At 42.0% G+C, this 17274-nt stretch overlaps 1 protein-coding gene across 1 annotated transcript in view; it reads right to left on the bottom strand.

Annotated features, from left to right (window-relative positions):
- Ranbp3l (RAN binding protein 3 like) overlaps positions 1-17274 on the bottom strand; it is a 52347-nt gene that overhangs the window by 8885 nt on the left and 26188 nt on the right. Inside the window, exons 2-9 of the mRNA XM_051150839.1 lie at positions 12551-12609; positions 11934-11973; positions 11415-11492; positions 10814-10888; positions 8500-8571; positions 6937-7079; positions 2764-2864; positions 1357-1441 (exon numbers count right to left, since the gene is read on the bottom strand). Coding sequence (XP_051006796.1) covers positions 1357-1441; positions 2764-2864; positions 6937-7079; positions 8500-8571; positions 10814-10888; positions 11415-11492; positions 11934-11973; positions 12551-12609 — 653 coding nt within the window. The remainder of the gene's footprint in view (positions 1-1356; positions 1442-2763; positions 2865-6936; positions 7080-8499; positions 8572-10813; positions 10889-11414; positions 11493-11933; positions 11974-12550; positions 12610-17274) is intronic.

Below are 17274 nucleotides of genomic sequence, written 5' to 3'. Positions count from 1 at the left end.
TGTTCTTTGATCATATACAGCTCTGCCACTTCATTAACCTCCCTCGTGGAACAGTGTCCCTAAGACAAGCCCCCTTACCCCAAGCTCAGACATCTTCCTAGTTTAAATAAGGCTGGAAAAACCTCGTGAGTCATAAGAGTATGCAGGCACCCCACAGCATTCACCTTTCTGTTCCTTGCCTGCAGTGATGCTATCTTAGAAATCAAAGCTTTGGGCAAGGCCCAACAGCAGCAGCAGAGGAATTAGATAAAAATGATAGCAATAGCACTCAGGAGGCAGAGGCAGGCAGATCTCCGTGAGTTCGAGGCCAGCCTGGTCTACAGAGGGCGTTCCAGGACAGCCAGGGCGACATGGAGAAACCCTGTCTCAAACAAAGGAGTGACAGCAATAGCACTTAGGAGTTTTCCCTTGACAAGTGGATTTCATAGACAAGTAAAGCACCCAGACTTTTCTCTTAAAATGCAAAAGGTTATAATAAGGCTTTCAAAGTAAAGGTTAAGCTGTGCTTAATCAGAACATATTGATTCATTATTTTAAACACGCTGACATTTATTCAGTGGTGTAGCCACTAAAAAGCTACCCTTGCTTCAGTAAATAACCTCCCACTCACGATCAGGAAAGAAACTCTAAATTCAGCAGGGCCTGGCGGCGGGGAAAGGAAGACATGAACGTAGGAGGGGCTGTGACTTGTTGGGAACAACTCCAGCAGGAGACAGAGGAAGAGGGGAGTGGGGGAGGGGGTGTGAAAGTGACAAAACTTCACAGCATAAACATATGAAGCTGTCCAACAGTTTTTAAAAATTAATGACAAAAACACAGCCGAGACCGCTATATTAAAACATTACTAATTGAGCTTGTCCAACTGCTGCGTGTTTCTGAGAGTTCCATGGGTACCTTGGGCTTAACATGCGGCACAGAACTTCGACACTTCCCATCCGTAATAAAGAAAAAGGATTCTACAGTTGCCTTCCTCTATGGCAGTGGTTCTCAACCTGAGGGTGGCGACCCCTTTGCAAGGGGAGGGGCGTGTCAAAGGACCCTTTCACAGGGCTCACCTGCAACCACCCTGCATGTGAGATATTTACATAACAATTTATAACAGTAGCAAGATTGCAGTTATGAAGTTTTATGTCTGGGGGTCACTGCACCCTGAGGAACCGTATGAAAGGGCTGCAGCTTCAGGGTTCACATCTGCTGCTCAAACAGCTGGACATGTTTCCCAGAAGCCTTTGCATTCAAAAAAGAAATTGTGGCTTTTAACCCAAAAGTAAGAAGTGCTCTTGAACTGAACACTAATTAATTTGCCTTCAGATATGTGAATGACTGTTCTTCTAAGATGCTTTCCCCAAAGCTTACCAAAACTCTTTCTAGCATGTTTTCTCCGAAAACAAAGTCAGAAGTGCAGCTTCTAAAAGAACGTTTGTCTTCCTTGGGTCGGCATCTGTGAAAAAGAAATACGCAGTTGGTGTTTTAAATTTGTGAATGAAGCTACTTTAAGCCTTAGCTGGCAAAAGAATCAGGTAGTTTAATATGTTTATATAAAACATAAACAGACCACTTTGTTCATGTGAAATGAATGAGAAAAGTGACCCGCAGGGGTACAATTCAGAATATTGTTGCTGACTGTTACGGATGACCTTGTGGCGTTCACTGTGCGGGCTACATGTTCAACAGGAGGGCTGCGTGGCCCTCACCTTGCTAAGTGGCCAGTGATGCTTTTAGCAGTCCGAGATCTTCAGAGTGCCTCACCAATTACTCTTGAGTGTGCATTGTCTTGTTTCTTCCACTCCAAGAAACTTTATTTTTATGTTAAAATTGTTTTGCATGATCAGAAAATCAGACATGTAGCGCCCTCTTTGTAGGTGGATGCACTAAAGGTTCTGAGCGCATTCCCAAGACCTCATGGCTCTTAGGCTGGATGCGGCCTGCTGGCGTGAGCCAGCCTTTGTCCGCCGCCACCTTCAGTGATCTCAGATAAAACATTCCATCATCACCAGTGATTCTAAGTAACGTTAACTTTTCACTTAACAGATGCATACTGCTTTCCTTTTAGCTATACAATCAATGCCAATTAATCATGGTAGTTAGGAAGAGGGGAAAAGGACATCAAAGAAAAAGGAAGGTCAATAACAAGGTAGCTTGGGCCTGAGGTTTAGTCATATCCTTTTGAAATATTCCGCCCTAGGCCCATGAGGTAATTAATGCAGCACGGTATCGTTACGATGAGGGTCATTATGATACCTCAGTGAACTAGTCGAGGGATGGTGAAGAGCCTTCTAGACTAACACTCTTATAAAACGTGCTTTCACGTGAGAATCTTGTCAATGCACTCGTACACTGTCAGAAAATCCCAGGGTATGAGCAGTTGAAATGGCCACGGAAAAGAAAGAATAAAGCGAAACACCTAGGCTTTCTCACTGGGTTGAACATCCCTAATTAGAGAATCGGACATACAGAATCCTCCCAACTCTGAGACGTACTGAGCACTGATGGGATGTCGGGAGGGACCAATTCCTGGCCTCCAAGAATGGGCCAGAGTCAAAACCCGTTCAGAGATACTGTAGACATTTACATTCAGATTACGTACCCAAGACGCATGTAAATCTGTGTGCATGAATCTTATTTAGATTTGGTCCCATCGCCAAGATTCTTACTTACATTATATGCCTGCAAATATTACAAAAATCTAAACAAGAAATCGGAAACACTTCTAGTCCCAGACACTTTGGCAAAGTAACGCACAAGCTATATTTGTTCTTTTACCCTTGGGTTGTTGCTGAGCTGTGCAGATCAGGAGACAGCTGGACTGAACTTCCGGCATTTGGTAAATTTTCACTTAGTAAACTAGAGTTCGCTTCAGAAATCTGAAAAAGAAAGAAAGAAAGAAAGAAGAGAAGAGAAGAGAAGAGAAGAGAAGAGAAGAGAAGAGAAGAGAAGAGAAGAGAAGAGAAACTCATCTGAAAATTCACTGGCATCTCCCAGTCTGTAGCCACAAGGGTTAGGCTTCCTGTGGCCAGATGCCCCTCCCCCAGCCCTGCACTGTGCCTGGGCTCCCACACTCTTCAGTGCTCAGGACACTTTGAACTTCTGCCGCCCACAGTTTCCAGGTAAGCTGACTGACAGAACTGAGAGAACTCACCCAAGTCTTAACGACCAAACGGACGGGACGTTCTGTACAATTTCCGATTCCGGAGACTATGGACTTCATTACAACATACACACTTTACTTATTTTATCCATCTGTGCTGTTTATTTTTGTATTACTAAGGGGTTCTTTTCAGGACTATTTAGTCTCTAGAAATATACGAAGAACTCCACTGTCACAGTGTAAGAGGAAACTCGGCTCATGTCTTCTTTGCGGTGTTTTCCTCGAGTAACGGAGCCAGTTGAAACTGGTTTTGTGTGTGTACATCATGTGCACGGCCTATCTCAGTTCTCAGAGCTGGAGTGAGTGCAGCTATAGAGAGCTCATCTGGCCCAGTGCACTAAGGTTTTTCGACACCTCTCTTTCCCAGTTGGGATTTGCAAATGTGTTCTGGCCGTGGGCTCATATTTTCAAAGACAGGCAAGTTCTGTTTCCACTTGAATATGTATTCAACAAAAGTATCAATATTTCCCTCTTATAGCTGAAACTTAAAAGCTGACAAATGTCAACAAGAGAAAGTGTGTTTCGGTTTTGTAAGGTAGAGGTATATGCCAACGGCCTTGTTACTCAAAAAATGTATGTTTCAGTCTACATGATAGTTTTCGCTCTTTGTTGTATAGTTTTGTTATAGTATATTTGGTTTGATTTATACACAATAAGTGGATACTGTCTGTAGGATGTAAGTGTGTCTTTAAATATGTGTCAGGAAAGCAGAGGGAACACTGTTTGGGAGAGGAAAGGGACCAACAGGAAAGGAGGAGGGAGGAGGGGAAAGCGAGATGCTGTGCGTGCATGGAGACTCCATGCGTCCCAGTATCCTGTATGCCAAACAGGAGGAATTTACTTTTTAGGAGCCAGTGATCAAACCCAGGGCCTTATGCTTCCAAGGGAAGCACTCTGCTACTGGGCTAAATCCTCAACCTTGTAAAAGGCAAATTTTAAAATATTTCTTTTACTTTTGAGATGAGAATATAATCACATCCCCTCCCCCACTCCCTCTCCTCCCGTCACATCCTCCCATATGCTGTTCTTTGCTCTCCTTCAAATCCACAGCTTCTCTTTTCTCTAGCTGTTGTTACACACACACACACACACACACACGTATGTATGAACATATGCAGATTCCCAAATGTATCACTACAACCTGCTCACTCTGTATAATGTTGCTTCCATGTGTATGTCTTCCGTCTCACCAACATGACTGCCTAAACATTAGCTGAACAAAGACATCAGCGATACGTCACACTGAACTGGACCAGCACAGGGGAAGTGAGGGGAGAAAGCAATGAGACCTACACAGAGAACTCCAGACAACTGAGAAATGCTGGGAGTGGAAGAAATAGCCCTCCTTGGGGAAGAACACGCCAATTACTTATCTAGTGTCAAAAGGAAAAAAATTTTAAAGACTTTAAGAAACAGGGCTACCAAAGTTTATATTTTCATTAAACTTTTACATTAAGATGATAACCTATCTTGGTTTGTAGTTTTTTTTTTTTTTAATTCTAGAGTTATTTATTTGGAACTTGTTCTTTCTTGATGAAGGGTGGTTTCTCAGTATGAAAATTATAAAGTCAGTTAGGGAGGGCTGGCTCAGGAAACATGTTCCAAATGCACAGCTAATGTCAACTTTACTCTGTTGCACACCTGCATGCCATATGGACTTACTGAATGTATTCTTTTTTAATATTTTATTAATTTATTCATATTACATCTCAATAGTTATCCCATCCCTTGTATCCTCCCATTCCCCCCTCCCTCCCGCTTCCCACCTACTCCCCTCCCCTATGACTGTGATTGAGGGGGGCTTCCTCCCCCTGTATATGCTCATAGGGTATCAAGTCTCTTCTTGGTAACCTGCTGTCCTTCCTCTGAGTGCCACCAGGTCTCCTCATCCAGGGGATGTGGTCAAATATGGGTTTGTATTTCTTTAGTTATGAAGGACAGTGAATATTTTTGCCAAAAATTAACAGGGTGGACACGAGTTGATCTAGTTTTGATATGTGTCAATAAGGAATATATGATAATGATTCTAGGTCAGGCGCAGTGGCGCACGCCTCTAATGCCAGCACTCGGGAGGCAGAGGCAAGCGGACCTCTGTGAGTTCGAGGCCAGCCTGGTCTACAAAGTGAGTCCAGAACAGCCAAGGCTACACAGAGAAAGCCAGTAACCAAAAACCAAACCAAACCAAACCAACCAACCAACCAAGGAAACAAAAAACGATAATGATTCTATAAAATTCACTTAGGGTTAATTTTTACATTATCTACAAGTTACATCCATTTAGTCAAGCTTGAGCCATAAATTTTAATAAATTATGTGTCTCGGGAACTTCAAAGTTCATCATAAAACAGAAAACTCAACAAGAGACACATCCAGTTGGGCTTCTCAATAACTAGACATAATCTCTCTTCATTAGACATTTAAATTATGAAGTAGTTGCTAACCAGAACTGGAGATTTTCTGTTTCATAATTTAGGCAGAAAATACAAAATAAAAGCAATAAATAATGAAATGCAGTCATGAGGACCTGCGTTCCCCAGAAATCCAGGTGCAGTGGCAAACGTTTATAATCCCAGGGCTGATGTCAGCCAGGTAGCCTACTTGTCAAACTCTGGGCCAATGTGGGACCCTGTCTCAAAAAGCAAGGTTGGGGGGGGACACTTATGGGGGCCACACTCAAGGTTGGGGGGACACTTATGGGGGCCACACTCAGGGTTCTTCTCTGGCCTGAAAGTGAACCCATGTACCCACATAGATGAGATTTGTAAAGGTATGAAAAGGAGAAATATCACTATACTTTGGATGTCATAACATATGATAAAAATTTGGTCTATACTTACAGTGTATGAACACCATTGTAAAATGATGTGTGATGTTTCAAAAATTAGTCAACTTTTCCTTACAAAATTTAAGACTAGTTTAATACCATTCTCCTCAACGTTCCTAAAAGTTATTATAGATAATATTTAATGAAAATTTTTAGTAATATGCTAATCTAAAATTAATACCGCATCTTACTTTATTAACCACTTGTATCAGCCATGCATAATAGATTAAATTATTATTAAACTTCACAGTGGGCCTCACAAAGTCATATCTGACAAGAAGAGAGTTTAGTGGCCTAACAATTTTAGAAGATGCTGACCAAGTTCCACTCCCTTTTTTCATTGGTAGGTTTCTGATTTGGATAAGCTGGGCAAAAGCAAGCCAGTTGAAAAAAACCTCAAGAGTTTGAAACAAATGGCTGATGGAATAACTCAAATTCCAAGCGCCTAGGTTGTATCTCATTCCTTGTGGGTACCAGCCACAGCTGCAGCCACAGAGCATTCTGGAATCCTGCGTCTGCCCCAGGATGCCCCAACAGAAAGACCATCACCTTAGAAGAGCTTGCGGCAAGAGACTCAGACTTTCCTTCCCGTGTTTAGAACCTGTCAAGCTCCTGTCCCGCACACACTGTTACTCTGTGTATGGAGTCTTGGCTGCTGTTATCCATGGAGGTGCGTCGGCTGTGACCTGAACTGGCAATGCCTCACGAGGATGATGTTAGACAGCTGGGGATGCAGACCCCCTTCATTATCTGACTACGGATTCTGGCCCTGCCCATCTCAGAGCTTCTCCGAGATTGGCATTGTCAGCATCCTGGCGTTTGTTGGCGAGTTCCTATGGCCTGCTGCACAGTTTTTCCACCTGAGTAACAGCAACCGTAAAATCCGGTCCAGGGAACCCTCTTCGATTTAATAAGATCACCAAGAGCATTTGAGTGTAGCTCCTACCTCAGGGGATTTTCTTACCCTGTATGTGGTATTTTCTTTAATTTTGCAGGATTTCAACGCACTGGGCCCAAATGCTGTGCCTGCTTTTTCGCAGCTTTGAGCTTGAGGTGGTTGCAGAATGGCGGGTCTTAAAACATGATCCGAATGTCTCCCAGGGGGACCTCGAAAGAGCAGAACGGCAAGATCGGTTCATTTTAGTGAAATACCCCCTTGTCCCTGTTTCTAACATGATACTTTTAAAACTATCACAACTAAGTTTTTAGCGACTAACAAAAGTCAGCATAGCCTGTGAACTGACTGCTATTCACTTTTTGCCTAGCTTTTGAAAATTAAGTGTTTTTTTTTAAATATAACTTGTCTAACCAAATATTTTTATCCTTCATGTTTTGTCACTTTGTCCTACATACCCCCGACACCACATACACACACATAGAAACACAGACACAGACATCACATGCACACATGTGTGTGCACAGAGGCTAAATCTGTCTATTTTCCTGAGCTATTTAGAAAAACAACATTCTGTATATGTAAATTCTATCTCTTTTCTAAATGTGCCTCCCTTGACACTTTTGGTTTCCACCGATGTTCTGAGCTTCCTTGCTCTTTCCTAAAGTGTCCCTCCTCTCCACGAGGCTACTCAGCCCCATGTGCCTGACCTTCAGGCCAGCCTCAATGGCGTGGCTTTTTCCTCTCCTCTTCTCCAGGAAACTTGCTGAGGTTATACAGATTTCCTGTCTTGATGTTCTTCTAAGGTCTAACACAATTTCCCTTATACCTCAGTAAGTGACTGAGTGACTTAGTGACTGAGTGAGTGAGTGACTGAGTGACTGAGTGAGTGAGTGAGTGACTGAGTGAGTGAGTGACTGAGTGACTGAGTGACTGAGTGAGTGAGTGACTGAGTGAGTGAGTGACTTAGTGACTGAGTGAGTGACTGAGTGAGTGAGTGACTGAGTGACTGAGTGAGTGAGTGACTGAGTGAGTGAGTGACTGAGTGACTCAGTGAGTGAGTGAGTGACTGAGTGAGTGAGTGAGTGACTGAGTGAGTGAGTGAGTGAGTGACTGAGTGAGTGAGTGACTGAGTGACTGAGTGACTGAGTGACTGAGTGAGTGAGTGACTGAGTGAGTGAGTGAGTGAGTGAGTGAGTGAGTGAGTGAGTGAGTGAGTGAGTGACTAAGTGACTGAGTGAGTGAGTGAGTGAGTGAGTGACTGACTGAGTGAGTGAGTGAGTGACTGAGTGAGTGAGTGAGTGAGTGAGTGACTGAGTGAGTGAGTGACTGAGTGACTGAGTGAGTGAGTGACTGAGTGAGTGACTGAGTGAGTGAGTGACTGAGTGACTGAGTGAGTGAGTGAGTGACTGAGTGACTGAGTGACTGAGTGAGTGACTGAGTGAGTGAGTGAGTGACTGAATGAGTGAGTGAGTGAGTGACTGAGTGAGTGAGTGACTGAGTGAGTGAGTGACTGAGTGACTGAGTGAGTGAGTGAGTGAGTGAGTGACTGAGTGAGTGAGTGAGTGAACAAATAAATAATAGATGGTGAGATTTAGAGTTTCTGGAACTCTTGAAACTTAAAATTCATACCTTGCTCCATGCTGTTCATGCCATCATTCCTTTGAAGCAGATGTGACGTCATAAAAACATTGTTTTTCCTCACTATAAGAAAAATAAAAAATAAAAACCTTTAAAGTCTGTGTCAAAGCTTACATTTTGTGGGAAAGGCGTGCTCTGAGATCACCAGTAGATGTCGCTATTGACACTAACACTGCTAGAAAATAGTGCTCATTGGAGGCCTGGTCCTACTGAATGGGATTGAACTGTTTCTGTTCAGTTCTCAGAAGCCTAAAATTATTGATAGAAGGGGCAATCTTATTTATAATCATGGAATAGTATGCCCTAATAAATTTTGCAGATTTCAACGACTGACGTGATCATAAATCCTGTGTACTTATGTATACCGCTTATGGAATGCTACAGAGATATTAACTAACTCTTCACACCCTTTACAATGATTAGAAGATGGCAATTATGCCAATTCGTTTGCTTTTTGTTTTCTGTCCTCTTAGCTAGAGCCACTTTGGAAAAGGGAATTCCAATTGAAAAACTACCTAGATAAGATAGCCTTTAGGCAAGTCTGTGGAGGGGCATTTTCTTGATTAGTGACTGATACGGGAGGGTCCAAAACACTATGGGCAGTGCCACCCTTCGGCAGGTGATCTGGGTTCTGGAAGAATCAAGCTGAGCATGCCGTAGAGAGTCAGCCAGGAAGCAGCGGGCCTCCATGGTCTCTGCTTCGGCTCCTGCCGTCAGGTTCCTGCCCCGACTTCCCTTCGTGGTGGACTATAAACTGCAAGGAGAAATAAGCCCCTTCCTATGCTAAGTTGGCATCTCTCATTGTTTTGTCACAGTAACAGGCACTAAACGAGGACAACAGTGATGCCAGACTGTTTTCCTCTAGGTGTGCTGCTGGGTACGATTGGTCATGGCTGCAAACAGAGGATTTCTGTACCTTCCAAAGGGAAGGAGTTGCCTTCATATTGCAGCGGTCAGGCATCTAACTAATGGAGATGACAAGAGAATAAGCATCAGTTCTTTAGGGCTTTCTTCACTACGTCGTCTCCTGAATGTTGGGATGGAATTGCTGCTCTAGCCAAAGTTGGGTTTAGTAGTCATCATCTTTATTACTTGAAACAAACAACAATTTATATACGTAATCATAAACATGTATATAAATGGGACCATTTCCCCATTTCCAACACCATTTATGATCCTGCACATCATAAAGTAGAAATGCTGCTTACTGGTTTGTGTCCTCTGATTTGTTCATCCTTTGTGTAATCTGGATTTTTAAGATGACGTAGTGATCTAGATGAAGTAAAGCTATCCCTTTGCTTTATGCAGGAATGTAGTGAAATAGAATGTCCTTACCACCATTTCTCTTATACAGCTTGCCATGTGGGTTTGGAGAGTCTGCGGAGCTAAGAAGTGTCTCTTCTGTGACTGGAAAGTGTCTGATGCACTGTTGCTCAGTTGTGATTGTAATTATTGCTCTTAATATGGGTTCATTGGTTTGAAAGCTCTGCAGCTCTTGGGTAGAGGACAACCAAACAGAAAGAAATAAGATAAAAGACAGATGATAGGTAGATAGATGATAGATAGACAGACCGACAGACAGGCAGACAGACAGACAGAAAGATAGAAAATAGAATTTCATAGTCATAAACACTGGAAAATGCAGTTGATTATTCAGAACAAATAAAAGCACCCAAGAATATAAGGCATTATTTAATGTGGAGATAGTGCCAATCATTTTAGTGCGATAAACATTTCATAATGATAAAATCATCTTACTTGGCAAAGTATTATGAATTCCAAGTAAAGAAAAACAATATTTTCATTAGTGAAATCTCTAACAGAATCAGAGCCTAAGCCTTAGAAGATGACTCAAAAGCAGAGTTATATTTTGAGTATTGTGTAGGCAATACTAAATAAAAAATGAACCAAGCCATTTTTTTCTGTAGATCTGCCTCCCATAAAGTAATGCTTATGGAATAAGGGCTGTAAGACCTATTATGAAGAGAATTCCTGAAGAGCTACAATGTAAAAACAAGGCAAACTAAATCCCCAACTGACTCAGCATACGGTGCCATAACAGAATTCTTCCTTCAATATAGGCATCTGTTTATTTCATATATGAAGTCCCAAAACATGCCAAATTGAAACTTTCTGTCAAAAATAAATAACACTGCCTGGAATTGTGGAATCTTGCATACTTAACTACAGTTTATCTCTCATCTATTAGCATCTTATGATGTCTGAGAAAGAAAATTCATCAGTGATCAGAGTGATTTCTGGGACATCAGGTATCAGGATTGAGGTTTCAGGAGTCCATAATTACCTGGCCCGGAGGGAGGAAAGGTTGGGACATCAGTAAGTGATGAAGACCTCAGGCGTGTCTGGGATGAGGCTGGTACTAAAAGCAGATTGCAAACGCAGGTCATTACGGAAGTGGGTCTTTTGTCTAGTTTGACTGGGATTCTATTGTTCGGAGGAAAATTTAGATCTCCAACTGAAACAAAACTATTTTTTGTGTGTTTTTATCAATCAAAACAAAGATTGCCTCTGATGATCATAAATTAACTTTATTTCCATTCAACTCAGTAAATATTCCTTGAATGCTGGCTATGTATTAGACAAAAATGCCACCCGTGAACTCATAGTCAGTTGAGATGTGTGTGCATACATTGCATATAATCTCTGCCAAGCCCAAAAAGTAGTAAAAGCCCATTAGGCAGAGGAGCTACGGGATGTGTTGATGTACAGATGGGCAAACTGTGTTTCAATCGACTCAGAATATAGCGTATAATAGAATTATTTTTAACATACCAGCATGTCTCTGTGTTGTAGGTGCTTACCTTTAAATGGCCAGTTGGAAAGGGATTTAAAAAAAATAATTTCAAATTCAAAATAGTAGTAAAAACTATAAAAACTATACCCACCTCCTAGAGACTGAGCATCTGTGGTATGAAGTGTGACGGATAAAGAGCGCACACGCTTTCTGGAGGAACCACTGAATTCTGAAAGAAATTCAACAGAAATGGTAACGTTGTTAACAATAACACACAGTATGGAGGGAGGCTCAACCCTTTGTGTATGTAGGCCGTCATGTCGCAGCATGCTGACTCTAGAAGGCCCCGGTGTTAAATACTAAGGGTGGCTGGGTGACTATAGACCTGCAGATATATCCTATTAGAGCGGAACAGGTAGAAATGAGTCTTCTGCAGGGAACCGTATACACAGTCTGAAGTTCTGCAGAAAATCACGGAGCCTATTCGTTCATGTCACTGTTCTCGGGTAACTGCCTGTCATCTTTCATACCAAAGGCCAATCCACGTGCACACTTTAAAACAAGGAAAATCATTAAGTGTCACAGAGTCGGTGCCACAAGCCCAGATGCTCATGCTTGCTTCCCTTGTATAAAGGCTGGGGCTTGGGGTTTGCAACGCAGAATGCTTTACCATGCTCAGCTGCTTCACCCAGGCTGTCTTCCGCAGGTCTCTGAAAAGACACAAAACTCTCAGTGAAAGCTGAGTATTTGCTGTCTCTGCACCAATTTTCCACCCTGCCAGCGTATAAGAGAATTTTCAGGGACCAGAGCTAGCTCTTCAGCTCACAAGGACAAAGCAACACCACAGTTTAACTAAGAGCATGTTAGCAGAGAAGGCTAGCCCAGTGGTCACAGATCTCAATTACTATGAAATCATTTCTGAAAACTTGTTTAAAATACAGATTCTTTCTGAGGCATCTGCTCTCAGGATTCTGCAGTGGTTGATCTGGAGTTTCCTTTTCTTTCCTTTCCTTTCCGTTTCTTTTCCAAGAGAGGGTTCCTGTGTGTTGCCTTGGCTGTCCTGGACTTGCTTTGTAGACCAGGCTGGCCTCGAACTCACAGAGATCCGCCTGCCTCTGCCTCCCGAGTGCTGGAGTTACTTCAAATAAGCACATTATCTTAGGTAAAACATTTTACTCACACTTTCTGCCAGTGGAAAAGAACAAGATGAGCTCATGTAGCTCCCACAGCTTAGTATAACTGCCCCCTTAACTATTATTTGTCAAAGCCAAAATAGCTTTATCTTACCTTAAAACTGTGTTCTCTTTTCTCGAACACAAATATTGGTTGAGCAATGACGTATTTTTCTGTAACAGAAAAGAAAAGAACAGTCAAGCAATCAAAGCACACTGACATCTCTATTGCCATCTGACAACACTTGAAGAGATCTTTTTTGATTGTGCATGTTTCCTTGCTGTAGTGATTTGAATGTCAGTAGTCCCCATAGACTCACATATTTGAGTATTTGGTTGTAGTTGGTGGAAATCTTTGGAAGGGTTAGGAGATGTGGCCTTGTTAGAGGAAATGCGTCACAGGGGGCTGGGCTTTGAGGTTTCAAAAGCCCATGTCAGCTCAGTCTCTCTCTCTCCCTCCCTCCCCCCCTCTCCTCTCTCTACCTGCTACCTGCCAATCAGTATATGAGTTCTCAACAACTGCTACAACGTTTGCCTGCCTGCCACCATGGCCCCAACTGTAATGATCATGTCTAACTTCCTGGAACTGGAAACAAGCCCCCAATTAAATGCTTTCCTTTGTAACTTCCCTTAGTCATGGGGTCTCCTCACAGCAATAGGAACTCTAACCAAGACAGTGGGCGTTGAGGTTTCAAGAGCGTAGTGCCATTCCTAGCCCTCCCTCCCTCCCACCCTCCCTCCCTCCCTCCTGCCCCCCCTCTCTCTCTGCTTTGGGGTTGTGGACCAAGGTGTGAGCTCTCAGGTATTCTTTGTCCTATCATCATGGCCTCTAACCTGAAACCATTAGCCAAATGAAATGCTTTCTTTTATAAATTGCCGTGATCATGATGTTTCATCGCAGCAACAGAAAAGTAGCTACTACACTTACCTTTGGGTAAAGTCCAAACTATTTCCAATGTATACATTTAATAACAGAAATAATATTTGAGGAAACTGTTATTAGTATTATGTAAGGAGGAAGAGAATCTTTTTAAAGACACATGCTTGGGTTGTAGGTTCAAGTCAGAGTACTGTAAAGCAACAACAAAGCTGTGCTGTGAGAGTTTAAAACTATGTAATTGCCTGCCTTTAGAATCTCATCAAGACAGCACTTAACAAAGCTTCGAGAATAAAGATTCTAATGGGTAATGAATATCATCTGAGAATAGTTTGATTTGCATTGTATCTTAAAGTATAAGCAGCTGAGCACAGAGACACTTGCTTATATCTCACCTTGTAGGAGGCAGAGGCAAGAGGCCTATGAAGTCATTATCAGCATATTGCCTTGGCATGCAGTTAGTATGGCTAGATGCACAAATTCATATCTCTGAGCCTAACAAAGCTCCATCTGAGGGACCTGGAGAATGGAGACCCTGTTTCAAAGCAAACCAACCGGCCAACAAGCAGAAGAGGCAGACACATACTACACCCACCCAAGAAAAGACCACCCAAGCTCACATTCTCTTCACTGGGATTGTCATGTACTAACTTGTGTGTGCAATATTTAGGTTAAAGATCAGTCTTTCACAATATTACAAAGTACATAAAACTCTGCATGCCTTATTCGTCTTTCCTCTTATTCTTTTCTCCATCCTTCTTCCTTCCTTCCTTCCCCCTTTTAGTACTGGCAACTCCTGAACCCAAGGTCTTGTGCAGTCTGGGCAAGCACTTAGCCACTTACCCGTTTTTACATTTTATTTTGAGACAGAGTCTCAATATGTTGCCTGGGATGGCCTTGAGTTTGCCTTTTCATTACTCTGCTCTCTAGCAGCCAGGAGTAAATCCTGCAGGAACTGACCTGGCTTTTTAAAATTTTTCCATCTTAAGCAAAAGTTAAAGGAAGAGACAAAGGAGAAGAGAGCCATTCTTCTAAAATACACCTGAATGAAAACAATTTTAAAAGGATGCAGAGGTGCCTCAGAGATTAAGAGCACTGGCTGCTCTTACAAAGGTCCTGAGTTCAATTTCCAACAATCACATGGTGACTCACAACCATCTATAATGAGATCTGGTGCCCTCATCTGGCATGCAAGTGTACACGCAGGCAGAACACTGTATACATAATAAATAAATAAATAAATCTGAAAAGTCTATTTAAAAAAGAAGAAGAAGAAGAAGAAAGAAGAAAGAAAGAAAACAATTTAAAATATCAGCACTCCATAAATATTAGGAAGTATTGTATAGGAGTTACAACTTGGCCCTGGGCATAAGGAGCATAGAGCTACAGTGTAGCTACTGGCATCTGGAAGTGTTCAAAGGTTTGATGGCCATGTCTTCTGTGGAACTTTTTCCCTCTGCTTTGGTTTCCTCATCTAAACAAACATGAAGATTATAGCAGCACTTATCTCATAGATATTATGTGAAAGTTAAATAAGACTTATAGACAGGATTACCTAGATTTTTAATATGACAAAGAGAAGTCTTAAAAAAAGAAATCTGGCATAGAGGTGCATGCCTGTAAATCCAGCATGTGGTAAACTAAAATAGGAGAATCATACATTTAAGACCAGCCTGGCTTCAGAACAGGCTGGAACCACATGATGAGAAATTGCCTCAAAGGGGAGGAAATCAGAGGGAGAGAGAAGAAAGAAGGGAAGGAAGAAGAAAGGAGGAAAGTTAAATATCTGCCACAGCCTAGATGGACACCCTAAAACCCAGAGCTGGCCTTGAAAACATCTTAGTCAGTGTTCTATTGCTGTGAAGAGTCAGCATGGCCACACAACTCTTACAAAAGAAAGCTTTTATTTGGGGCTTCCTTACAGTTTCAGAGATATAATCCATTACTGTCATGGCAAGAAGCATGGTGCCCTGCAGACAGACATGGTACCGGAGAGGTAGCAGAGTCTGGATCTGAAGACAGCAGGAAGCAACAGACACTGGACCTACCTTGGGCTTTTGAAACATCAAAGCCCACCCCCAGTGACGCACTTCCTCTAGCACAGCCACACCTCCTAGTCCTTTCAAGTAGCAGCACTCCCTGGTGACCAGATAGATCTAGGGGCCTGTAGGAGCCGTTTACATTCCAACCACCACACTAACTGATGACAATACACTGTTAAGGAGCCTAAGTCAAACATCAGTACACATCAATCTCCTTTGGGCAGTCATTATGGATGTGCTGTCAGTGGTGTGCTCTGGTGCACTAATTTACATCCCTGAGCCAAATAAAGAAAGCTCCAGGTGAAGAAATTTGAGAAACTGTCACACAATCACACTGTACCCACTCCAAAAAAAAAAAAAAAGAAACTCCATTCCCCATGATCACATCCTGCAAGACAAGTGTCTAAAAGTCCACCACACCAACTTTAGTAATTCCCAAGGAGCCCATCGATCCAGAATAACTTCTTCTTCCATCCCACTGGATACACTGTTCAGTTCTTATGTACAGGCTTTTCCTACCATCTTCCCTGAGAACCAAATGACTCTCCACCATGGGGGGAGTGTCATTCAGTCACGTCAGTTACACAGTACTGTCAGTATTATCACATGAAACTTATGTTAATCCTTTATTCTTTTACAAAATAAATCCCTTCTCAGACATTGCATTAGATTTGAGCTATGAGATTCCTTGGTGATTGAAGAGAAATAGTTTCAGAGAATATGCTGTCAACATTTAAAAATCAGAATAATAAATAGCCTTATGACATTTGTCATCAAAACAGTATGATTTCCTCCAATCCTAGAAAAACAAAACATTGACTTCCCCTCTATCAAAACATACAGCTGAAGATAAGTGATAATCTCAAATTGTAGCATTAAAGACATTGCTACAAAGAGTGCTTGAGTTTGGAGGGAATGTTGTAAAAATAAAATGGTCACAATATTTGTTAATTCAGCAAACAATGGCCAGGATTGTGCTAGGAGCTAGAGATTTGTGGCCTTTAAAAAGCCGTCCTAGTGTTGGTGCAGCCATCTTCCTTACTTGACACCACCTAGCACATGGATTTTAACACAGACTGTCTTCACACTACCTAGCACATGGATTTTAACACAGACTGTCTTCACACTACCTAGCACATGGATTTTAACACAGACTGTCTTCACACTACCTAGTACATGGATTTTAACACAGACTGTCTACACACTACCTAGTACATGGATTTTAACACAGACTGTCTTCACACTACCTAGTACATGGATTTTAACACAGACTGTCTTCACACTTTTCCCTCCAACTATGGTCTTTCCTGGTCTAAGCAATTCAATTGGTTCCATGAGAGACTCTATGCATTTAGCAACCCAATGGCTTTGAAGTAGGATGACCCAGTAGGAGGATTTGCAACTAAAAAATAGCTTTAAAATCATATTTTAAAAACTTAGTGTTTACTTTCTGATAATAGCATTAAAGAACCCACTTATCCTGCTGAGTTGTATTGAGCGATGACGATATATAAGGCATTTTTAAGACACGCAGCTTGTGGTGAAGCACTTCATCAAAATGGGAATGGCAAAGCCAATCTGCTCATCACATGTCCTGAGAGAAACAGAAATCATGTAGTTGGAGTCCCACGACCCCCATAAGGGGTGAACCTCATCACCTCTGTCCATTCATTAGACCTTACCTCTAAGGTTCCCATAATAGTGCATCCCAGACCAAGCAACTGACCTATCTGCAATAGGAAATAGCCAAGATCCAAGCATTGGCATGTATCCAGGACAGGTCTGCCACCTTTAATTATGTTCTGAATGGATACTATGCACAATCCAGCCCATGCCAAGAAAAAGAATTTGTATAAAATAACATCTTTTTTAATGTTGTTGATTGAGCATATGTACATGCACACTTCTACTCCCTTTGGA

The sequence above is a fragment of the Acomys russatus genome, chromosome 9 (assembly GCF_903995435.1).
Source record: "Acomys russatus chromosome 9, mAcoRus1.1, whole genome shotgun sequence".
Lineage (NCBI taxonomy): Eukaryota > Metazoa > Chordata > Mammalia > Rodentia > Muridae > Acomys > Acomys russatus.
The sequence above is the reverse complement of the archived record's forward strand: the minus strand, read 5'-3'. Positions and strand labels throughout refer to the sequence as shown.